Raw genomic sequence first — 21,128 nt, 5'->3', positions numbered from 1 at the left:
AACAACATCAACAACACCTATGAAAGTTGGACAATTAATAAGGATGACCAAAGAACTGATTCTTTGTAATTGTGCTTTTGGTGAAGAGTACTGAATATCACATAGACTATCAAAAGAACAAATAGATATGTCTTGGAAAAAGTGTAGCTAGAGTGCTCCTTAGAGGCAAGTATGGCCAAACTTTGTTTCATATACTTTGAGCATGATGTTAGGAGAGGCTATTCCTTGGAAAGGGACATCACGCTTGGATAAATGGAAGGTCAACAAAAAGGGAGTAAGACTCCCAACAGTATGGATTGACATGGGCTCAAGTATGTCAGAGATGATAAGGATGGCCCATGATAGGTCAGAGTTCAGATCTGTTGTTCCTATGGTTGCTACGAGTCATATTTAACTTACGGAACTGAACAACAACTAGCTGATGTCCAGGCTGGAAAGCAAAATTTAATGAATGATAATGTCATAATGTCCAATCTTGCTCCCAATATATGAGAGAAATTGTGTCTAATCTTCCAGGATGCTTGGATATGGGAAGGCTGTGAGAAGCTCTGATTTCTCCAAAGCTATCAAAGACAACTTACACTCAGAAATTCTGCCTAGAGTCAGATTCTATCTTATCATCCTCTTTGAGTATATACAATAAATATGCAAAAAAGAAGAGAAAAAAGCTGAGTAGTCACAGTGAAGTGGAACTGTTCACAAAAATGAAGAACATTTTTTAACAAACATACAATGTCTAAATGGCCTATAATCAAACACACACACACACACACACACACAAAATTTGTTGGCCCTAAGCTATCAATATTTAAGGGGATAAGCTGACACAATAAGTTGACACAGTAACAAGGGTAATGAGGGTAGGCATGTCAGAGATTGGCTCAGGATAGAGCAAGGTTCAGAGCTATTATGCATAGGGTCGTTATGAGTCGCAAACAACTCTATGGCACATAACAACAACATCAACAACAAGGGGAATACTCTTCCCTCAGTAAGAATAAAGAAAATTTGAAAAGTGTATATAATTTAAGAAATAAATTAAAGCTGTTATATACCTGCTTCAGGAGAGCTTTGTTGGTTCCTAGTTTATGCTGTTCAATACTTTTTCTCACATAAACTCTTTCCATAGGAGTTAAGTCTTCTTTCATTAATGCATGTAGTTCTTTTAATTGCTCATTTTCATTCTCCGAGCCAGCATGTAAGCTAAAAAAGTTTCATGAAAGAAAAACATTCTGTATTCTATTTTTGTAATGTAAAAAAAAAATGTGATTTTTGTTGTTGTTGTACTAACTCAACTGAGAAAAAGTTATCTACTTTTTTATTCAAGAACCAAAGGTCAGGTTTTTTTTCTTTTTTAAAAAAAATTTATTCATTTGCATATTCACATATATCATATTTTATATGTGTACTTTGTTTTATGCAATCATTCTTATACTTCATGTTTCATTCATGTAGTTTGTTTTATATAATCATATGTTGGGTTTTTTTTGTTTAAATTATTATTAAATTTTATTAGTTTTAAGGAACATTTACAGAGATTTTGGGTTTTCATTCATTCATTGTTGTCATTCTTACCTATAAGGTAAAATTGGCTTGGCAATCTTCCTAACACTCCCAACTCTGACAAACTTTTCAAATCCGAGACTAAGAAGCCTTAAAAAAAAAAAGGAAATTTTGATTACTTAGAAAATAGAATATAAAGTATAATATAATATTTATCTTAATTCCCCATAACAGACTATTTTATTGTTGCTGTTGGTAGATGCCACTGTATTGACTTTGACTCACTGTGACCCAAGCAAGAACAGACCAAAACCTTCTCCTTTCTTCCATCTACAAAATCTCTACCATGGTCAAGCCAATTATTTCCATCACTGTGCCAGCTTAGCTCATTGAGATTCTCTTTCGCTGACCCTCCACTCCACCAAGTATCATGTCCCTCTTTAAAGACTGGAGCCTACTGACAATATACTCAAAGTATGCAAGATGAAGTTTCACCATCCTTGCCTCCAGTGAACACCCTCGTTACACTTCCTCCAAGACAGATGTGTTTGTTCTTTGGGCAGTCCATGATACTATCCAATATCCTTCACCAACAAAATTTAAAGGCATTAATTCTTCTTTGGTCTTCCTCACCCATTGTTCAGTCTTCACACACATACTGAAGCAATTAGAAATCCCACCGTTGCAGTCAGACACACCTTAAATTTTAAACTGGCATAATTCAACATGAAATGTTTATACTCAAGTACAATTAATGTCATTTATCTGGAGGTGTTTATCTAGTGCATTTTTTTAAGAGAAAATAACAATTTCCTCCTTTGCAACTGTGCGAGAAGGATGGACACCTCTGAAAACCTGACAAAAGGTCTGCTATAGGTCAGTTCTGACTCTACGGTACCAACACCTGTGCAATTACTGCTTCTGAAAGCCCGCTAGAGGGTATGTTCCGACTTGATGCCACACACCACCACCACCATTATGTTAGGGAACACTGGTGGCTTAGTGGTAAGGAGTTACGTTGCTAATGTGAAGGCAAGCTGAGTCCATGAGTTGCTCCCCAGTGGGGATGGGGGAGGTAAGAGGGGGAGAAGATGGACAAGCTCCTCCTGGGCAATTTGCTGCCTCTGAAAGGGTCAGCTATGAGTCAGTTCTGACTCAAAGGTACTTATGGTGAAGGTCCATAAATCGTTCATAAAATAGTAATGTTACCATTTATCACCCGTAAGGTTATCCCCATAGAGAGAACAGTATCAAAAGCAACAAAATCAGTGGCTATAAATACTGACTAAGGGATAATTCACGTGTGCAGCGGTATTATGCTCCAAAGGTTATTCAATGCCTAATGTTTAGGATGCAGACCACCAGGTGTTTCTTGAGAAGCATCTATGGATAGAATTAAACTTTGAACCATTGGTTAGCAGGTGAGGATGTTTATTATTTATACTACAAGTTGTTAGCAAGTTGGTTTTCACTCACTGAAATCACAACTACTACCATATATTTAGTACCAAGACTTTTTAGGAGTGTTAGGCTCCTTACAGAAACTAATCTTACTAGACTTAAAACATCTCTGTGAGATATCTTTCTAGAAATGAAGGCACTGAAATGTAGAGGTGAGGGAGAGTTGTCGAGGTCATGTATGTAGCTCAATAGGTGAAGGAGAAGAGTCAAACTCAGGCAAGTGTTTCTACCTTTAAAGGCCATGACTATTCTTCATTACCCACCCTCACTGCTCTACTAAGGCTCTGGACACAGAAGAAATCCTCATCTACTCTTTCTTCTGACATGTCTTACTCTAGAAATAGCATTTAATAACTACCTAGTTATCTAAAGCATCTTATACCATCTTAAAACGGGAATTTAAAGTGTTTCTTTATAGTTTAAAGGAACTATAACTTACTCTTTGTCCTGAAGGAACATTACTTCATTATTCAAAGTTGTGTACTATAAACACAACTGAGAAATGTCACAACTAAAGAAGAGTCAGAATTTGTATTTGTATCATCTCACTAGGGATGCTGAAGGCCCATGATAAATTGGTTCCACTAATAATATAGCTCTGGGCTCTATATGCATGTAGCTATATTCAAATCTTTAGTGAATATCCTGTTCAGTCCTCTTCACTGGCACCACAATTCAAAGGCATTGAATCCTCTTAGGAATCCTTAATGATTCCTTAATCATTATCCAACTTTCAGATGCATACGAAGTAACTGAAAATACCATGGCATGAATCGGGTGTACCTTAGTTTTTAAACTGACATTCTTGCTCCCGAACACTTTAAAGTTGCCCTTGACAGCATATTTACTTTTGATTTCTTGCTCCCACGGGTGTTGACTGTGCATGTAAGTAACATGAAACCCTTGACAACTTCAATCTTTTCTCCCTCTACCATGAGGTTGCCTATTGGTCCTGTGGTAAGGATTTTTGTTTACTTTTTAAAATTTTTTTGATTTTTATTTTCTTGATGTTGAGATGCAATCCATATTGAAGGCGGTAATCTTTTATCTTCAGTAAGTGCTCCAAGTCTTCATTTTTAGCAAGCATACTCAGTAAGAATGTGCATGGGTATATGGAACTCATGATGAATGACTTCTTTTGTCAATAACCTGAAAAGGATTAGCTCTTCAAACATATCTATTACACTTACCCAAGAAGTACTCTATCAACAGCTACATTGGTGGAAGATGAAATCAGAAGTTTCCATTGTCTTACATTTCCAACTGGAGGAGCTTCACTCATTTCAAATAGCTGAACAAAGAACAAAATTACCACTGCCAGCAAATAACTCTTCCCTGCTCCAAAAACACCTAATTATTTTAAAGGAAGAAAGAATAAATACTATAAATAAACTCCTAGAAGCATAAGGAATATTGTATCCACCTATCTTTCTACTTCCTTCATTTATTTTAAAAAAAAATCACTGAGCCTACTATGTGCTAAACACAGGGGATAAAGAGATAAATAACCAAAGATCCCCATTTTTAAATCAGGTCATTGGCTACCAAAGGATACAGGTAAGTCAAGCAACAGCAACAAAATAAGAAACGGCAAGACTAAGGTTTAAAGAGTAAGTTGCCCAAACTGTTTATAAAGAAATTGGTATTCCAGGCAGAGGCATGAAAGCATATGGCTGTACACAGGTCAAACAGAAAATGGGAAAGATGTATATTGATGAAATAGAGAATAAGCCATAAAAGCTCTGCTTTGCTACGGCTAATATGTCTGAATCTTCTTAAATTCAAGTGAAGTCAACGAAGGATTTCAAGTAAGGGAACTGAAGCGATTGTCCTACATTTTAGAAAAGGTACACATGAATGATAATGTGGAAAAGGGAAAAATTAGAGGGAAACAGATTGTCAATTGTGTGAGATAATCACCACGAAATATATGCTAACATCTACTAAATGCTATCCATGTACTAGGCATTGGTCTAAAGGTTTTAAATATATTAATTCATTTAATCTTCCACCCATTTTACAGAACTGAAAACCAAAAGGTAGGGAATTTGTCCCAAGATAATCATTAGCTGACATTAAGTCATCTTGACTCCTGGCAATCCCATGCACAATACAATCAAACTGCTGTAATCCACAATTTTCCCTGCTGATTTTTCAGATAGATTATTACTAGGCCATCTTCCCAGTTGATTCTACCCTGGATGTGCTGCTGTAGCCTCCGCTGACAGATGGATGGTGGTTGTGCTTACAGTGCATTAGCCAGGAACCTAACCCATGTCTCCTGCATAGAAGGACAAGAATTCCACTGCTGGACTACCACTGCAGTTGTCCATGATTATAGAGCTAATAAACAATAGAGCAAGGACATAAAACCAGGATTCTAGATCTGGAGCCCACATGTTTACTCATTAGACTGCCTGAAGACTTAGACTGTAGTTCAAGTTAACTGGAGATACTAATAAGAAAGATGGGTAGACACTAGAAGGAGAACATTTCAGTGACTGATCTGATAGTAGTAAAAAAGTTAAAGGTTTAAGAGAAAATAACTTATTTTTGAGAGAAAGAAAATCTATGTTGACTCTGAGGTGTCCAGCTTTGTGTACAGGGTGTGATGTAATCCCTCAAAATAAGGCATGACACAGGATCAGCTTGGGGATGGACGTCTGTGGGAGTCAATGGAGCAAGAGGAGATTTGAATTTAAACTACTCGATACATTCTGATGGATCTATTAGGGTAAATTTAGATATACAGTTGACCCTTGAACTGGGTCAGTTCTGAACTGAAAATCCATGATAAATTTTGACACTCCAAATACTTAACCACCACTGACCTGAAACAACAGTGATAATGTAAACAATAAATTAACACATATTTTGTATATTATGTGTATTAAATACTTCATTCATTTTAAAACTGTATTTCAAAATGAGATAAAAAAGGTATTACACTGCACTGACAGGAGACCATGAACTTCCTTTTACAACGGCCCTTATTCTGGATTCATTTGTCTTGAACTGCCAGGGCAACCACAGCTATGGATCTCAATCTGTGGTACATATCAAACAATTCAACTTCTCTTGTTATATCAAGCCTTTTTACTTCACTTGGCTTGTAGCATCTTGACTAGTTGCATTTTGTATGGGTCCTACACCTTCACTTAAGGTTTCTGGCACTGCACTATATACAATGGAAAATATGAGAGAACGTCAAGAGATCACTTTTTCACCACAGCAAAATAAAGGTAAACAATTCAATTGAAAAATGGGCACAGGATATGAACAGACACTTCACCAAAGAAGACATTCAGATGGCTAACAAGCACATGAAGAAATGGTAAAAAATCTCTATCTCTAAGAGAGATACAAATCAAAACAACTATGACATATCATCTCACCCCAGTAAGAATAGCAAAATTTAACAGAATAGCAAGCAACAAATGCTGGTGAGGTTGTGGAGAAACTAGAACCCTTATTTACTGTTGGTGGAAGTGTAAAATGGTGCAACCACTGTGGAAGGTGGTATGGAGCTTTCTCAAAAAGTTGCAAATAGAGATATCATTTGACTCAGCAATTCCACTACTGGGAATATACCCCAAAGAGACCATAAAGTGCCACCCAAGCAGATATATGCACAACCATGTTAATCGCAGCTTTGCTCACAATAGCAAGGAATTGGATACAACCTATGTGCCCATCAACAAATGAATGGATAGAGAAGTTGTGGTATATTCACACAATGGAATACTATGCTGCTTTGAAAAACAAGGAATTCATGCAATATTATTCAAAGTTGGTGACCCTGGAGAACATTATGCTGAGTGAAATATCTCAGTCACAAAAGGACAAATACTGCACAGTGCCACTGTTGTAAAACAGGACTGACATTTGGGTTGCAGGGAGACTAAGAGAGATGGGATAAATAATGTATACTGCTTTGAAGCAGATGAGAGAGAGAACTATTTAAAAGGGATATGTTATTGGGTATTATTGTCATGACTGGAGTCCAGAACGGAGGCTGCATTAGTTGAGTGGACCTAGAGGTAGGGACTGTAAAACAATGAAAGAATTTTTCTTTTACTTTTCAAAGAAAGGAGTGTACTGGGGGGAAGGGGTGGGCAGGGAGAATAGTGCAACAATGAATGAATGGAAAGCCAAAGTCTCCAAATTTTCATTAAAATTAATTAAAAAAAATTAAAAACTATACCCCCCCCCCAAAAGGAGATCACTTTTTACTGTGACACACAATTTACTGGAGAGACAAAACAGCTCATGCAGAGATAACTGATATCACAAGATATTTTGTAAAACAGTGTGTGCATAAGTAGACACACACAGTTCAAACTTGAGTTGTTTAAGAGTTGTGATAGGTACTCGATTTGGATTCTGGAGAAAATCTGGTCTTGAGATTTGATGTGGGCTTTGTCATGGGATACAATGAGATTAGATGGAGTTCTGAATATGGATGAAACTATCTTACTGAGCTTGTTTAGAATAAGAGGGCCTAATGAGGAACTGCATGAGAAAGAAGATTAACATTTAATAAGTAAGAAGAAATGATGAAGTAGCTTGAAAATCAGTAATAACTAGGATAGAACCACTTTCTCTCATGCATCTTATGGAAAAGTAGAATTTCAAATGGGAATAGTCAACAAAAAAGGATCAAGTGACATAAAGCAGTTTAAAAATTTGAGATTAGTGAGAACTTTAGTAAAAGTAGTTTTAGTAATTTGAAGTAATCCTACACAGTTTACAGGCTGGAAACAGACAGAAGGCAAAAATAAATAATCAACCCCAGAGACTGTCATTTCTGAACAACTTTTTTAATAAGCTTTGTCTTTAAGGGCAAGAAAAGTAAGATAGATTTGTTATTAATTTGTGTTGTGCTTTTTTAAGTTGGGAGAGTATGTATATTTGTTGGGAGAGTATGTATACTTAAATATTAAGAAAAATGAAGAAAGGAGAAATATAAGTAGAGAGAAAAATGTGACAGAATCTAAATAGAGGTATTAGCTCTAAATGAGAGGAAACACATATCTTGCATTGGGACAGAAATGAAGGATGTTACAGGTCTAAACTTAGGTAAGAACACTGGATTATGTTTTTATTATGAATTCCAATTCCTGTTTTAGAGGCAAAATCAATTTCAGCAACAGGGGGATGGAGCAAAGATGGTGACGTGAGAAGTTAGGAATAGTTTCTTTGAAGGATTGAGGAATGAGTTAACGAAGAATAAAAATAAAAAACTGTGCTGATCCGAGCTGACATTTGTTCTAATGAGTAGATCTATAATGCATAGACATTTAGAACAAGTGTGGACACTTTGTGTATTATGTTACTCATTCATCAGATGTGTTGCCAACTCTCCCCCTCAGGATATCTGATGTGACTTCATCTAAGGAAATAGTTTATTAAAATAGGTTCAGGTTCAAAAAGACTACTTGGAGATATTTGGGATGCTTAACTAGGAAATTACAAAGCACAAAGAAGTAAAACTTACGTTAAATTTTATTAGAACCGTTTCTTTCTTGCATCTTACCATGTATGATTGTGATGGGGAGGGCACAAGTCCTCAATTCCTCCACTTCAGTACTTTCATGTGATACCATCATCTGAGCTATTTGAATTAGAGCTGAAGCTTGATCCTGGTTTAACTTGTATACCTCGATCAACTCACTCGCTAAATGCAATGCTGTTTCTTGGCTTATTTCAAATTTTGTGCTGGAATTTTTAAAGGCTGGTGGGATAAATTTCTTATTGACTCTCTTATTGCTGACAGCAGTTGGTGAAGACCTAAGGGAAAGGTGGTAAAAAAACCAAACCAAAACAAAGCCAGTCAAAGAAAAAGGAAGAGTTTTTGAAATAGATTAATTAACCTACAAGTGGCATCCATTTCCTAAATAGCACGCCTCCGGAAACTCTATGAACTTAGATAAATGTTCATAGTTATAGAAGGGCTTCAGGCCTTTTGTTCATAGTGGCGCTATGAGTCGTGTTCAAGTTGAAGGTAATTAACAATAACAACAACTCACAGCTTAGACTTTGTTTTATAACCCTCCATAGAATATTTTTTTTTACTTACCAGAATCTGGAAGACAGTGTGTGAGGTTAGCGCTAACAGCATGGACTACTTACATGCTGGCACTGTTGTTGTTGTTGTTATGTGCCATAGAGTCACTTGCGACTCATAGCGACCCTATGTACAACAGCCCTGAAACCTGCTCTATCCTGTGCCAACTTTACTGTCTCTGACACACTTACCCTCATTACCCCAGTCACCGATTCAATCCATCTCATTGATGGTCTTCCTCTCCTTTTCTGTCCCTCCACCCTTCCAAGCATGATGTCCCTCTCCAAGGACAGTAAGTCAGGTGAAGCCTCAGAATCCTTGCCTCCAAGGAGCAGCCTAGTTTCACTCTCTTTAGGATGAACCTGTTAAGTATTTTCTACGCTTTGGTGTCACCTTTATAACACCACTATGCTGTAGTCAATTATCCCACATATAAGCACAGATATATTAGTGGTGTCGTCCTGATAGGCATAGGAGAAATAATAATACTAGTAAGTAGTGAACTGACTATAAGCCCACATTCTATTATACAAAGATGATTTAGATAATAAATATAGTTTCTATTAACGTAGGTAAAAGGGAACTCTGGTGATTACTAACCCAAAGCCACAGTGGCTTGAATCCACTAGTAATCTCCTCCTGTATGATTTACTACCTCTGACAACCTGTTGGAGTGTGAGCTATGAGGCAGTTCTGACTTGATGATACATAACAACAATACGCCAATGTAGGTAAAACTACATTAAATACATTGGTTTTACTTGTATTTCCACAATTTATTCTAAAGTGAATAAGTAAGTTAACGGAATCATAAATATATGACAGTTCTTCATTAAAGGAGGAAAAATGAAACAAGATAGGTAATAATATTCTAACTTAGGAAACATAATAATATTCTAAATTAGAAAACATACTCTATCATTTTAATGCATTTAATATAAAAATATATATTTCTAAACAATATAATTTTTCTCAAAACATTGAAAATGAAACACATTGTTATTGTGCTTATGGGCCACTGAGTAGACTATAACTCAGTGACCCTAAGAACAACAGTTCTGAACTTTGTCCTATCCTGCAAGGGTCTCAGACATAATTCAAGTCCATTGTTCCAGTCACTGCATCAATTCTTCTTGTTAAAGGTCTTCATCTCTTTTATTGACTATGATGTTAAAGGTTTCTGGTTCAAAATAGTTTTCTCACCCACTGATTGACTTTGCCAAATATTTGGGCAGGGACATGCGAATAGGGTTGTTGTTGTTGCTATTTGTCATCCAGTTAACTGTGACTAGTGACCCTATGCACAACAGTTCTAAACCCTACCCTGTCTGGAGCCAGTCTCACTGTATCTAACACACTTACCTTCAATACATCAATGACTGTGCCAATTCTTCTCATCTTGGGTCTTCCTCCCTTGTACTGTCCTTCCACATTTCCAAACCTGTTCTTCAATGACTGGTCCCTCCTGGCCATACACCTAAAGTATCATACTTCAAAATCAACCTGGTTTCACTCTCTTACAGGACAGAAATGTTTGTTCTCTTGGCAATAGTTGTTCAGTCCTCTTCTTCAGCACCAGAATTCAGAGGCATTGATTCTTAGGTCATCGTTATTCACTGTCCAGCTCTCTGAAGACCACAGTCAGTATTGCTCTTAATTACTCTGGAGAGGTCCCTGACAGCAGACTTCCCAAGTGCAATTCATCTTTTTATTTTCTGACTGCTGGAGCCAAGAGTGTTCAATTGTGGAACCAAATTGTTAACAATCTCAATCTCTTCTCTATCATGGTGCTGCTAATTGATCCAATGATGAGAATCTCTGTTTTCTTGATGTTGATCTTCAACCCATATTGTAGACTTCAGTCCTTTCTGCAGCAAGTGCTTCAGGTTCTCCTCAGTTTCTGCAAGCAAGGTTGTGTCATCTGCTTATTGCAGGTTGTTGTTGAGTCGTCTTCCAATTCTGATGCCACATACCTTCTCATTAAACCCAGAGTCTTGATTGTTCTGTGCTGCATACAGATTGAAAAGGTATGGAGAAAGGGTGCATTCTTGATGCACTATAGGATTGCCTAGTTTCAACATTGAGTGGATCCAGCAGCAGAATTGGAGAATCTCACCACTAGCAAAGAAGCCAGAGAATATAGTGTGTGCTCTTATAGACTCGAGCTCCTTGTCTTATAGACTCGCCATACCTACAGGAAAGCAGCAGCAGACACAGTGAGAACCAGAGATCTGACATGAGACAGAGCAGACCTGGGACTGCTGCCCTACAGAACCAGACCAGAAACCTTTGCCCAAACTTGCTGAAGATTTTGGAGGAAGATTCCATATTGGCAGTACTAAGAGAACTTAGCAGCACTGGCCGAAAGTCACAAGGTTGAAGGCTGAACTGCCTGTGAGCATGCTTCAGAAGCCGTCCTAACTGAGAATCTGTATCTAGTTAACTTCCCTTGAAAAACTCCATAATCTCAAGTATGGTACTCTGTGAGCTATTACAACTGATTGCAGACCAAGTAGAAAAGCAGAATTGATGTTGGAATTAGTAGAGATAGGTGCGAGTACGAGGAAACAAGTCTAATCGCCTGGGAATTGGTTTTGTGTTGTGGATGTAGTTTGCGGGGGCAGTTCCACTTTGTGGAGCTGAAAGGTCAGATATGGCTGCCCCCACACCACCCTTCTTTTTACACTAATCCTCAACCTTTCCCAGCATGATATCTTTTTCCAAGGACTGGCCCTTCTTGAGCATGTTATTGTTTGCAGTTCAGTTGAAACTGACTCTCAGAGTCTAAGAGCTCTGGTGGCTTAGTGGTAAGAAGCTGTGCTGTAATCCTGAAGGCACACAGTTCAAATCCACCAGCAGCTCCACGGGAAAAGAATAGGCAATCTGCTCCGGAGAGGTTAACTGGCTCTGAAAACGTTCTGGAAAGTCAGCTATGGGTCGGTGCTGACTCGATGGCACACAACCACCACCACAATAAATTGCACAGGGAGAAACTGCCCACATTTCTTTCAGGGAGCAGCTGGTGGATTCAAACTGCATGTCTCTGGGTTGGAAGCACAACTCCTTACCACTAAGGCCACCAGAGCTTCCAAACACAGGTTTCATTAAAGTTAGTATTTTTTTATACACAATGGATTCAGGTTGTAAAATGTTAAATATTTGCAGTATAAAAATAAAACATACCAATGCTATAAAGTAGATTCTGACTCAGCAATCCTAAAGGACAGCGTAGAAAGATTCCATAGTGTTTCTAAGATTGTGAATCTTTATAGGAACAGAGTGCTACATATCTTTCTCCTATGGATCAGCTTGTAGGTTCATACCACTAACTTGGTTAGCAGCTGAGTACTTACCACCCACTAGGGGTCCAAGGTAATGTTTTACTCTGGTCTAACAGAGATGCTGTAAGAATCAACTCAGTGACAATGAATATAAATACATGAGAAAAAAGATGCAAGTCAAAAGATCCTGAAGAAATTATCCCTGGACAAAATGAAAAACTTCACAGTAATATTTACTAAACTAAACAATAGTTAACTAGACAGTAAAAAAGAAGAGAAATAGTACTTGCTTTACTTGATATTTTCTTTTTATTGCCAGCAATCAAAATCTTTTTTAAAAAAGGTAAAATTTTATCATTAACATTAATGTAATGTACTGTTACATTCACATTTTGTCACCACTTTGATTATCAACAACCCAAAATCAAGTATTGACTTACATTGTTAACAGGTGCTGTGTTAGAGGTAGAGTAGATGGATTAAAGTAATTTTGAATATTTTTTAAAGTAGTCAGCTCTGTGCTAGCATTACAAACCAATAGTGCATGGACCACTGCTGTTGAAAGAATACAGAAAGTAAATGCTTAATGTAAATTAAAAAATGAACCATTTAAACAAAATCTCTGTATTATCAGTATAACTTATAATCACATGACATAAAATAAGCCCCTTTTTTTTAAGACATGAATTGGCAGCATCAGGATGGATGGTGAAGAGATTGAGATTGTTAAACAACTTTAGTTTGCTTGGCTCCACAGTCAACACTCTTGGCACCAGTAGCCAGGAAATGAAAAGACATATTGTGATGGGAAAGTCTGCTGTTAGGGACCTCTCCAGAGTACTGAAGAGCGATGGTGTCACTCTGGAGACTAAGATGCATCTGATACAGGCCATGGTCTTTGCAATCACTTGTTATGCATCAGAGAGTTGGACAATGACTAGGGAGGATAGAAGGAGAATTGATGCCTTTGAACTGTGGTGCTGGAGAAGAGTATTGAGGGTACCATGGACTGACAAGAAAACAAACAGATTCATCCTGCAGAGGGTTAAACCAGGATGATCCTCCTCGGAGGCAAGGATTCTGGGGCTTCATCTGACATAGTTTGGACATATTGTAAGGAGGGACAGGTCCTTGGAGAGGGACATCATGCTTGGGAGGGTGGAGGGACTGTGCAAGAGGGGAAGGCCCTCTATGAAGTGGACTGATTCAGTGACTGGGGTAATCGGGATGGGTGTGTCAGAGGCTGTGCAACTGGCAAAGGACAGAGCAGGATTTAGGGCTGTTGTACATAGGGTTGCTATGAGTCACAAGCAACTTGATAGCACATAACAACAACAGCAACAACAGCAACAACAACATTATTAAATACATGTGAAGTCCCCATACTTTCTTGTATTGAAGTACTATACTATTTGCTCACTCATATTTTATATGATGACATCCATGAATTATATAATAACTTAAACTGGAACTTCAAACATCAGCACAAGAACAATAGTTTTAAAGAAGGATGAGAATGGTTATGCAACTTGAAGAACATACTCATATCACTAAATAGTACATACAGACATTGTTGAGTTGGTGCATATTTTGCTGTAAATAGTCTCCATAATAACAAAAATATTTTTAAATAAAGAAAAAAATTTGCTTTTGGACGGCGCAAGGGGGAAGACAGTCTATGAGATGGATTGATTCAGTGACTGGGGTAATCGGGATGGATGTGTCAGAGGCAATGTGATTGGCACAGGATAGAGCAGGGTTTAGGGCTGTTGTACATAGGGTCGCTATGAGTTGCAAATGACTCAACAGCACATAACAACACAACAACAACATATGTGTATGGTGGCACTGCTTGAGACCAATTTAATCAGCACCCCATCCTGGATTATATAACAGTACTTGTTTATTTTTTTGAAGATTATCTTTCTTTTCTACCTCTATTATTTTACAGAAGAACTGAGAGAACAGAACATGAGAATGAAAATATTCTTGAGGAAATAATTTAGACACATATGGCAATATTCATAAAAAATGTGGCATGTTCACTCAATGTAACATTACTGGACTAGGATTATTTAGGTAAGAAAGATCAAAAGGTTTCTTAAAAAGGTAATAAAATACTAGGGAGCTCTGGCATTTCAGTAATAAGGAGTAGTGTTGCCAACCTAAAGATACATTTTCAAATTCACTAGTTGTTCTTTGGTACAAAGATGGGCAGTCTCCTCCCATGTGATTCACTATTTCTGAAAACCCACTGGATGGTCACCTATGAGTCTGTTCCAACTTGATAACTTGTATATAACAACAACTACATAAAATACTAGAAATATGTTATTTAAAGACAAAGGGAAGAAAGCAAGAAGTTAAGGAGTTGAACAAAATATTTCAAAGGGCAGCACTGGAAGGCAAAGCATTATGTGCAATGAGCTGGAGTCAGAAAATCAAAAGGGATGAACTCACTCAGTATTTCTCAAGCTGAAGAAATTCATTCAAATTCAAGCCTCGACTTGTAACACTTACGGATGCTTTGGGCAGAGTACAGAATGATCCAGGAAGCATTAAAGGAAGAAGGAAGGAGTACACAGATTCACTGTACCAAAAAGGAACTGGCTAAGAGAGAAGAATTTCATGAAACAATATATGATCAAGAGGAAATGGTGATGAAGGAAGAAGTTCAAGCTGCTCTGAAGGAACTGGCAAAAAACAAGGCACCAGGAATTGATGGGACTGGAAGAGATCTGTATTTATTCCCACTCTAAAAAAAGGTGACTCAACAGAATGTGGACATTATTGAACAACAGCACTAATATCACATGCAAGCAAATCTTACTGAAGATTATCCAAAAACGACTGGAAGAGTACAGTGACAGAGAACTACTAGATATACAAGCTGAGTTTGGAAGAGGCTGTGGCACTAGAGACATCATCACCAATGTCAGATGGATCTCGGTAGAAAGTAAAGCGTGCCAGAGGGATATCCATTTCATTAACTATGCAAAGGCATTTGACTGTGTAGATTACAACACATCATGACTAACTTTGAGAAGAATGGGAATCCCAGAAACACCTGATTATGCCCATGCAAAACCTACACTTGGACAAGGAAGCAGTCCTCAGTACAGAGCAAGAAAACATTGCATGGTTCACAGTCAGGAAAGGAATGCATCAGGGATACATCCTGTCTTCATACGTTTTCAATCTATATGCTGAACAGATCGTTCAGGAGGCTGGACATTATGAAGAGGAATGTGGCATCAAGATTGGAGGAAGAATCATCAACAAACTACGTTATGCAGCTGACATAATCCTGCTTTCTGAAATTGAGGAGGACCTGAAGCATTTGCAGCAGAAAGTCAAGGACTGTAGTCTTCAATATGGATTGAAGCTCACATCAAGAAGACAAAGATTTTCATCATTGGGCCAACTTGCCAGTTGGCCACCATGATAGATGGAAAAGAGATTGAGGTTAACAATTTCAGCTTGCTTTGCTGTGGAGCAACACTCTTAGCAGTCAAGAAATCAAAAGACGAATTGCACTCTGGAAATCTGCTGTCAGGGATCTCTGCAGAATACTGAAAAGCAATGATTTCAGTCTAGAAACTAAGGTGCACTTAATCTAGGCCCTGATTTTCTCAATTGCTTGCTATGCATCGGAGAGGTGGAAAGTGAGTAGAGATGACAGAAAAACTGATGCCTTTGAATTATAGTACTGGAGAACAGTCCTAAATATACCATGAGCTGCCAAGAGAACAAAGAGGTCTGTCTTGGAGAGGGCAAAACCAAGTGTCCCTTTGAAGGCAAGGGTTTTGAAGCTCTGTCTCACATACTTTGGGTCCTAGGCCAGGAGAGACCAGTCCTTGGAGAAGGACATCATGATCGGAAGGGTGAAGGGACAGTGCAGGAGAGGAAGAAGTAGGATGAGAAGAATTTTGACACAGTAACTGGGGTAATAGAGGGAGGTGTATCAGAGTCAGTGAGACTGGTTCAGGACAGGGCAGGCTTCAGAGCTGCTGTATGCAAGGCTGGTATGAGTGGCAGGTGACTTGATGGCATATAACAATAGAAACAACAAGAAAGACATTTAACTAGTTGTGGATCAAATTCAACCATCAAAAATTATTCCAGAGATCAAAATTCATAAACAATTCTACAGATCCATAGAAATGAACATACATTTGGCTTATTAAAGATTTCTTTATTAAAACAAAAAATAAGTGTGTTAGCTTACTGCCTTCTGAAGAATTTGGCAAGAAATTGGATAAATTAGCCTCAAAGTAAAAATTCACTTCCTTGGTCAACTCTCTGTAAAGTCTGTTACAAAATCAATAAAATTTTGCAGAAATAACTATTTAGTAAGTATTGTTTTTGCTATATGCTGTCATGTCAAAACCAACCCGTAGCTGACCCTGCAGCAGGTTGGCAATCCAATGTACACTCAAGTAAATAGGAAAAATTAGAACTGGAAGTAAAAAATTATTTGTAAGAACTTTTACTTATATGATTAATAGAAATAATATTTTTTAAATAATCAAGTATATATTTTGTAAAGTTCAACTTTAAGCAAAGACTATCATTAGATTGCTATTCCTTGGGATTTGAATTGCAGAGATGCTTATATGTTAAACTTCGGTGACTTCTGGTGGCCTAGAAAGTAGAGAGTTGCAATACCACGCTATAGGTAAAAAGTTCAAATCCAGTCACTAGAGGCTCCATGGGAGAAAGATGGGCAGTCTCCTATGTGATTCACAGCCTCTGAAAACCTGCTGAAGGGTCAGCTAGGAGTTCAGGAATCCAAGGCAGACAGTAGTGGAGGTGGGTTTGTTTTTATTTTAATCAAATAATCTTAAATATTAAGTTAACTAAAGTAATTTATTAAATGTCAATTAAATATGAAATGAAATAAAATTATTAGTACCTTGACTCCCAGTACATCCCATGTCTATTATTCTTCACTTAAATAAATAAAAACAGGCACAGTAATACTTACTGTTAGTGGGCCAATTAGAAGGGAAATAGCCTTTCAAAGGCAGTAGCTCCACTTCATTCATAGATGATGGTCCAAAAAAAGCACTGTGGGCGATAAAAGTATCTAGTTCAAAGTCTAGAGTTTTTGAAACCACCCAAAGATCATCTGAAAAGACAAACATTTTTAAAAAGGAATTAAAAAATGATACTAAGTCTTAAGCTAAATTAGAATTTCTGATATGTTTAATTTAATATTATTTCTGGAGAGTACGAAAGCCCAAACAATTAGCAAATAACTCATTAAAAGATTGGTGAAGGAATCGAACATTTTACCACAGAAGATATTCAAATGCCCAATAAGCATTATGAAAAAATGTTCAAAGTTTTAGCCATTGTTGTTATTGAGGTATCACTGAGTCAATGAGGACACATTAATCAAAATCATAATGAGATACCACAACATCCTCATTAGAATGGCAAAGATTCAAAAGATGGAAAATACTAGGTGTCATGAATTTGTGGAGAAAAAGGAATTTTTATCCCATTGCATGTAGGTTTGTAAATTGCTAGTCACTGTGAAGAGCATTTTGGCAATCTCTCATAGAACTATTGTTGCTGTTTTTATATGCCATTGAGTAGACCATGACTCATAGTGACCCTATGCACAATAGCTCTGAACCCTGCTCTATCTTGGGCCTGTATCACTATCTTTGACAGACCTATCCGTTACTGTATTGATCCATCTCATCTGGGGTCTTCTTCTCCTGCGATGTCCTTCTCCAAGATCTGGTTCCTTCTGGCAACATGCCCAAATAATGTGAGATGGAGCCTCAAAATCATTGACTCCAAGTAAGATCTCGTCTTTACTCTCTCCAGAGCAGATCTGTTAGTTCTCTTAGCAGTCCATAGTATGTTCAATACTCTTCTCCAGTACAACTCAAAGGCATCAATTCTTCTATCTTCTTAGACCCCAAAATTACCATCTTAGACATTTAATCCTTTAGAAGTAGGGGTAAGGATCTGAGTTTTAGATGGAAGAGGTCTCAGTATGAGGTGGGAGACTTGGGTTCTGGCTCATGGACTCAGGATGGGGAATTCTCAGGGTTGGACTGAGGGCTGGGATGGGAGTGCAGGGTCCCAGAGTAAGATGAGAAGAATGGGATCCTACCATGGGATGAGAATATGGGTCCTAGCATGACTGAGGCCCCACTGGTCAGGCTATGGTGGAACCAGAAATGGCTCATGCCCTTGGCGTGTGTCCACGTACCAATTAGATTGAATTCTTTCGAGAGTTCTTCTTAGAAGGCCCCACACACTTGCTGGGGCAAGCCACACTCCTGACAATCACATGACTGAAGGAGTCTCTTTCAAATTGCTTCTCAATGAAATGGTCTTCCTCATGAATATCCAGGCCCATGCAGGCTCTCCAACCCCTGGAGGCTAGGGATAGTTGGGCAAGGCCTAGGTCGGTGCATCTTCTCCACCCTAATTTAGTTGGTGATGGAACGGTTTGAATGGTTGGAGTCACTGTATTAGTCCATCTTGTTGAAGGTCTTCTTTTCTGCTGACCTTCTACTTTACCAGGCATGATTCCTTCCTTCAGGGATTGGTCCCTCCTTGTAACATGTTCAAAGTAAGGAAGATAAAGGTTGACTATCCTTGCTTCTAAGGAGCATTCTGGCTCTGTTTTTTCCAAGAAATACGTCTGTTTTGTTGCCAGGTCACTCTTTGCTAACACCATAATTCAAATACATCAATTCTTCTTTAGTGTTCTTTATTAATTTTACAATATATACTACCACCCAATTATACTTCTCAAAGTCTCTTTACTACAATTTACAAAACTGAATGTTACAGAAACTTATGGTCAGACTAAGTCACCAACACAACCAGATCAACTTACCTTTGCTGTAAGTAGAAGAACTTTCCTTTCTACTTAATTTAAGATATAGTTTACTTTTTGGTTCATTAAAAAGTTCAGGATTTTCAGTACTATACTTCTTTAATTTGCCATACCGTTTCCCCTGAAAATCATATCCTTTCCTGCAAAGCAAAATAAAAAAAGAAAAAAAAATTATTATTTAGGTACTAGTTTTGTTTTTTCAAATTTTTGAATCACAGTTTGTAAAGGAAGGAACATAGTACAAGCATACACACATATAAACTATACCCACTATTGTGGAATCGATGCCAACTTATGGCAATTTTCAAGACATTGCCTTTACATGAAGACACTGCCCAAATTTCTCACTCACAGTGGCTGATAGATTCCAACCTACCTACCTTCCCTCCGTGCCTCCTTTCCTCCCTCCCTTTTTTCTTCCCTCCTTCCTTTACTTCCTCCCTTCTTTCCCCTCCTCCCTTTACTTGTTAACAAATGGTCCTTTATTGAAATATTTTCATCTGTAGTTCTCAGCTAGCTGGGCATTCCACAGCACCAGTGTTGATGTAATCTGTGATGTCATGAGGGTTGCAGCCTGCGGCTCACAGACTGAGCAGTTCCCAGGATCTAATAGTTTCAGAGAATTCTCTGTCTAAAGACTGGTGTCATATCTGCCGGGCAATGCCAACAATCTCATTAAAAGTGATAGTGACACTGTGTTTAATATTTTTCTGCTTCTTTCTGTCTCTGGGTGGTTCCTTTAGACCTTTGATTATCTGGGCAGAGGGAGAAGGCATCACTTCAATCTGGGCCTCTCTGTTCTGAATGATCAGTTTCACTGTCATCCTTAGTCCCTTCCAGTCACCAATGGCCTTGGGAATGTCACCACCAGCCTTTTTAGGAGACAGAACCAGAGGGTCGATCTTGGGGGCCAGAGCGGATATGGCACTGATTGCTCCACCAGTATACCTCAGGTACATGCCCAGCCTCCCAGATGAACTGTTCTGCATACAGATTTGAAAAGGTTGAACTTGGGCGGCATGGTAAAGGTAGCTGGTATAAGATGAACCTAGATGCTGAATGAAAATCGCACTTAGGCCTCCGCCAAGCCGAAAGCCAAGGTGAGCAGCCCAACACAAAAAGCACTGTGCTACAAGGGTTATTTTATAATATAAATGTTTTTGTTGTTATGTGCTGTAGAGTTACTTGTGACTCATAGTGACCCTAGGTACAATATCCCTGAAACCTGCTCTATCCTGTGCCAACCTAATTGTCTCTTACACACCTACCTCCATTACTCCAGTCACTAAATCAATCCATCTCATTGAGGCTCTTCCTCTCTTGTGCTGTCCCTCTACTCTCCCAAGCATGATGTCCCTCTCCAAGTACTGGTCCCTCCTTGCAACATGTCCAAAGTATGTCAGACGAAGCTTCAGGATCCTTGTCTCCAAGGAGCAGATTGGTTTCACCTCTCTCCAGGATGGACCTGTTTGTTCTCCTGGCAGTACATGGTATATGCAATATTCTTCTCCAGCACTATAGCTCAAAGGCATCAATGATGTTTTTATCACCCATAGTCACTATACAGTTTTCTGATGTTTACCAAGGAATTGCAATGACTATAGCATGGATTGTTGTTGTTGTTATGTGCTGTTGCATAGCAACCCTAAACTCTGCTCTATCCTGTGCCAATCAAACTGTCTCCGATACAGCCATCCCAATTGTCCCAGTCAATGAATCAATGCACTTCATAGAGGGCCTTCCCCTCCTGTGCTGTACCTCTACGCTTCCAAGCATGATGTCCCTCTCCAAGGACTAGCCCCTCCTTACAACAAGTCCAAATTAAGTCACAGATGCCTCAGGATCCTTGCCTCTAAGGAGCAACCTGGTTTAATTCATCCTTTCCAGGATGAATCTGTTTGTTTCCCTAGCAGTCCATGGTACCCTCAATACTCTTCTCCAGTACCAC

At 38.3% G+C, this 21,128-nt stretch overlaps 1 protein-coding gene and 1 pseudogene across 1 annotated transcript in view; both read right to left on the bottom strand.

Annotated features, from left to right (window-relative positions):
- LOC102843329 (chromosome unknown open reading frame, human C4orf21) overlaps positions 1–21,128 on the bottom strand; it is a 131,229-nt gene that overhangs the window by 12,419 nt on the left and 97,682 nt on the right. Inside the window, exons 14-20 of the mRNA XM_006881145.1 lie at positions 19,181–19,320; positions 17,300–17,443; positions 12,753–12,867; positions 8,501–8,754; positions 4,155–4,314; positions 1,576–1,653; positions 1,056–1,203 (exon numbers count right to left, since the gene is read on the bottom strand). Of these exons, the coding sequence (XP_006881207.1) occupies positions 1,056–1,203; positions 1,576–1,653; positions 4,155–4,314; positions 8,501–8,754; positions 12,753–12,867; positions 17,300–17,443; positions 19,181–19,320 (1,039 nt within the window). The remainder of the gene's footprint in view (positions 1–1,055; positions 1,204–1,575; positions 1,654–4,154; positions 4,315–8,500; positions 8,755–12,752; positions 12,868–17,299; positions 17,444–19,180; positions 19,321–21,128) is intronic.
- Positions 19,690–20,139, bottom strand: LOC102865582 (annotated as a pseudogene).

Source organism: Elephantulus edwardii, unplaced genomic scaffold (assembly GCF_000299155.1).
Source record: "Elephantulus edwardii isolate Elephantulus edwardi_28Jun2011 unplaced genomic scaffold, EleEdw1.0 scaffold00012, whole genome shotgun sequence".
NCBI lineage: Eukaryota > Metazoa > Chordata > Mammalia > Macroscelidea > Macroscelididae > Elephantulus > Elephantulus edwardii.
The sequence above is the reverse complement of the archived record's forward strand: the minus strand, read 5'-3'. Positions and strand labels throughout refer to the sequence as shown.